This window comes from Cryptomeria japonica, chromosome 10 (assembly GCF_030272615.1).
Source record: "Cryptomeria japonica chromosome 10, Sugi_1.0, whole genome shotgun sequence".
Lineage (NCBI taxonomy): Eukaryota > Viridiplantae > Streptophyta > Pinopsida > Cupressales > Cupressaceae > Cryptomeria > Cryptomeria japonica.
In genome coordinates this window covers 145,915,691-145,919,860 of record NC_081414.1, presented here as the reverse complement: position 1 = coordinate 145,919,860, position 4,170 = coordinate 145,915,691, and the positions used below count along the sequence as shown (strand labels likewise).

Genomic DNA, 4,170 nt, shown 5'->3' with positions numbered 1-4,170 from the left:
TCTATCAATTTTTAGAAATTATTTAAAAATGTCTTTATATAAACATATGTGTATAAAATAGGCCACCAAATGAAGCATTAGCCACAAGAACATCAAATTGGAGGCCAGCGTCCTGGTTAAGTCAATGCTTCGGTAAGGAAAGCTCAACTTTATTTCAAGAAACGTGAGCAATTCATCCTGTATTAAGCGTCACTGTGGAAAAAACTATCGACCTCGCCGACTTTAGATTGAACAACACAACAAACAGGTGGAAGGTTCACATTCCTCCACATACATTCACCATACACGCTTGCGTCTTAATTCTATCGTGCTTTACTTTGCATCCTCCATTAACAAATTTGGAGCTTCAAATCAAACTTAGAGAACGTTAGTTGGTGGTCGCTTTTGACCTCACAAAATCTAGGAATGGCAGCTGAAAGTGCATTGTCTATAATTAAATTATTGAGACAATGACATTCCACAAGCCATATATTCCTCATTTAGACATAAACTATGATGTTGAATATATTTTAAACGTATGTAAATTAATCTCAGCAACATGACAGCCACAAATGGAGTATTTAAATTTCAATTAAAAGATAAATTCAGTTTATAAAGTGGTGTCATTTCTGTCCATATAATTCTGATCATACAACTTGATTGAATATGATTCAATTATACCCAATTTTTTATATGAATTGTGTCTTTATATTTATTATTCTACCAGTTTGTGGAAAAGCTAAGTTATAGAAGGGGATGTGATCAATGTTTGGCACTAAATGTAGTGATGTTTATAGACTGTTGTAGCGAAATTGTACACTCTTTCCAACTTGCGGAAACAAATTTTCTATTATGACATGATTGTTCGTCACGTGTTGGCTGCTCCCTAAAGTTTATAACTTTAACTCTTCTGCAACTCTATAAAGATGCCCACCGTCTCCTAAATGAGGGCAAGCGGTGTAGGCTGTCGTTAATTATCAGTATGGGTAGATCTCCATGCTGTTCAAAAGACGCAGACCTCAATCGCGGGGCCTGGACTGCTAAGGAGGATATGATTTTGAAGGAATACGTCAGAATTCATGGCGACACCAGCTGGAGATCGGTCCCCAAAAACGCAGGTAACAAATTCATTGACTCTCACCTTTCAACGACTCCTAAATTTCTATACTAAGAACTCTATTCAGAAAGATGGTTTCTTTTTCAGGTCTGAAGCGGTGCGGGAAGAGCTGTAGATTGCGCTGGTTGAACTATCTTCGCCCTGATATCAAGCGCGGAAACATTTCATCTGATGAAGAGGAGCTCATAATTAGACTCCATGGCCTCCTTGGCAATAGGTAGTAGTCTAAAGTCGCGATTTATTTTGAAGATAGATTAGAGAATTTAATTCAAAATTCTTATACAGTCATTATCTAAGAAAACAAATGTCCATTTCACTTTTAAGGAGGAACTCATAGTTGAATTGCATAATGCTTAGTATCATGATTCTAAATCTTCATAGATAGATTACGGAGTGTGAATTGAAATATTAATTAAAAAACTCTTACACAATCTAATTTAGAAAGAAAAAAAACCTAATAGATATAACTGTGATATATGCAGGTGGTCGCTGATTGCAGGTCGATTGCCTGGTCGAACAGATAACGAAATCAAGAACTACTGGAACACCCATTTGGGTAAGAAGATGCAATCACAAAAGAAAACTCTGGTAAAACTGGAAAGAAAAGAAAAACCTTCTCCTCCAACTGATGATGGTAAATTTAAGGTCACTCCTGTCAAAGCAACGGCAGTCAGAGCTCCAAAAGTTTGCAGCAAATATGTGGACAGTGGTTATTCAAATCAATCTACTGAACCTGTACAGACTGTGAAGTCCTCGAGAACTTGGACGGAATTACTGCAAGAGGATTTCATTACAGACTATAACTCTGACTTAATGGACTCTACGATGGCTACTGAATCAGGATCTCCCTTTCCTGAAATAAGTGGTCAATATTCTCCTGATGATTTCAGAATCGATGAGCTACAGGGAAGTCCTGGTAATTTTATGCAAATGTCTTCTCTCTATAATAGCTTAGGGCAAGGTGAAAATTTTACAGATGATGACTGGGTGCATGAATTGAAAAATCTCCCCATGTCAAGCCTGCTACTTTCCGAAAGCCAGGGAGACGATTTTACACAGCTTTCAGAATAGAGTTCTTTGTGATCAGTGATGTTGACGAGAGCCATCATGATCTATCATTAGATCAATTGAACTAGGCCTCCAACCCAGCTTTCATAATACAGCTAAATAACTAAACTGATACAAATTTAGTAGACTATCATGTTTCTAATGTTCATAATAATGTACTAATCCATATAAATTACATAACTGAACTGTTTGTCTTTTTTTGGTCTATCTTAAGTTCTATTTTATTTAGAAAATTGTATCAAACCTAATAGAAGTAGATAAGAAACTTCTCTTGATGTATTGGTGTATCTTCACCTTTCTAATGTTTAGACTATTGTGTTGAATACCTCTGTTTAAAATGATCGGCCATTGTTTTTGAGTCAATTTCTTGAATCTACCATTCACAATTGGATTTCTGGTAAAAAGGATGGTGATTGCTTATCATTAAAAACAATGGGCCTTCTACTGTAAGGAATAAAGCCGGCCTAGCGCAGAAAATGTTTGATAATTTTGTGGTATAAAATGATTGCATCAGCGTACCCTTCGAAAGTTTTTGAAACTTGGAATGGTAGCTTCAATCTTCTCCTTCCGCACTCAGTGGGATGTTTTAGCAACCGTTATCCGTTGACTAGATGCCCCGGGCATCTCGTCTTTGCCCACATTTGGAATAAAATCTTATATCTAGTGTCTGTCTACCTTCACCTAGCAAACTTATTTAGTAGCATAAATTAGATTATTTGGATGTGTGATTAATTTACTTAAATTATTTTTAATGAAAAGTTGTATCTCAAATGAAATTATATTGGTCTTTTATATATGTTAATGTATAAGATGAGATTCTTGTCATTGAAGATGAAGCCATTTTGATATTGAACATTGATGTTGTATTGATTATCTTCTAAATGAACAATGAGTCTACAAATTTGTAGTAGAAACGACGAAAAATAACAGCAACTTTGTTCAAATGATTTTAATATATTATCATCATTACTTTTTATTGCATAATACTACCCATTCGCAAGAGGTTACAATAGGACATTCAAAGACTCTATTAAACGAACACAATCTTTTACCTCTTATAAACGCATGACATAATAAAATGACCAAAGAACCCAATAGGTATTTCTCAAATGAGATCACACAAGTGGTAATTCAACCGCTAGGCAACCTTGATTTAACAACCTAATATTGACTTCACGTCAATCAAATTTGACATGTTAATCTATTTAATTGAGAAGCCAACATAACCAAGAGATTTATTACCCATGTTCTCTTTGCTAATGACAAATACCAACCTTTAGTTCTACCACTTTGGCTTTTGATTGGGTGCTTATAAATAGAATCTTGAATGTTCAACACAATCACTTGGTAAAAATTCTAAGTGGAAAATGTACATCTATTCGTGAGATCATTGAACTTCTTAAAAACGATTTCATTTTTCTCAATAAATAATTGTTTAAATCTCAAAATATTTTCTTGGTCTTGTTTTCAACATTTCAACAAGTGAATGAAGAAATATTCTTTCGATATGGCTTTATATTTCAACTTATCCTTCATATGACTTTGTAGAATCAAAAGGATCTTGGATGGGATTTAGAAATTATCAATATTATTTGAAATCAATGTGTAATTAATGTTTGCCATAATCAACCACAAATCTTATGAACAAAGATTAAAAAATACACAAAATAAAAACAAAACATGCATTAAATAAAATGCCTTGGAAAACATATTTTTTGTGATGCAAGATTGCATGACCACTAAACTGTTCCTACACTAGACACCAAAAAGTGTTTTTTTATGAGTTGCATACTAAAATTTAAGAGAAAGAATAAAAAGTGTCATGGCTTGAAGAAGAATGGGATTGAGATCAATTGTTGGTTATCCTCTTCACGTGTTTACTTTATGCCCATTAGTTAATATTAATTAAATGTAAATTATACTTTGAAAGAACACAGAAATCCACATTTGGTGCAATTGCAATGTTCCTCCTTAGACCACTCATTGAGGTATAAAGATTGATATTG

General features: G+C 34.1%; 1 protein-coding gene across 1 annotated transcript; it reads left to right on the top strand.

The window, feature by feature from the left end:
• Window positions 1-733: 733 nt before the first annotated feature.
• On the top strand, window positions 734-2,361 carry LOC131028750 (transcription factor MYB1). The gene is made up of 3 exons (XM_057959088.2): window positions 734-1,097; window positions 1,184-1,313; window positions 1,579-2,361. The coding sequence occupies exons 1-3, from the start codon at window positions 962-964 to the stop codon at window positions 2,165-2,167; spliced, it is 855 nt and encodes a 284-aa protein (XP_057815071.1). The 5' UTR covers window positions 734-961; the 3' UTR covers window positions 2,168-2,361.
• The last annotated feature ends 1,809 nt before the right edge of the window (window positions 2,362-4,170 follow it).

What these genes read in the sequence shown, in the direction of transcription:
- LOC131028750 (XM_057959088.2), top strand. Translation starts at nt 962, where the DNA reads ATGGGTAGATCTCCATGCTGTTCAAAAGACGCAGACCTCAATCGCGGG. An exon ending in ATCGGTCCCCAAAAACGCAG is followed by an intron (nt 1,098 to 1,183) that starts GTAACAAATTCA and finishes TTTCTTTTTCAG; the next exon opens with GTCTGAAGCGGTGCGGGAAG. An exon ending in CATGGCCTCCTTGGCAATAG is followed by an intron (nt 1,314 to 1,578) that starts GTAGTAGTCTAA and finishes TGATATATGCAG; the next exon opens with GTGGTCGCTGATTGCAGGTC.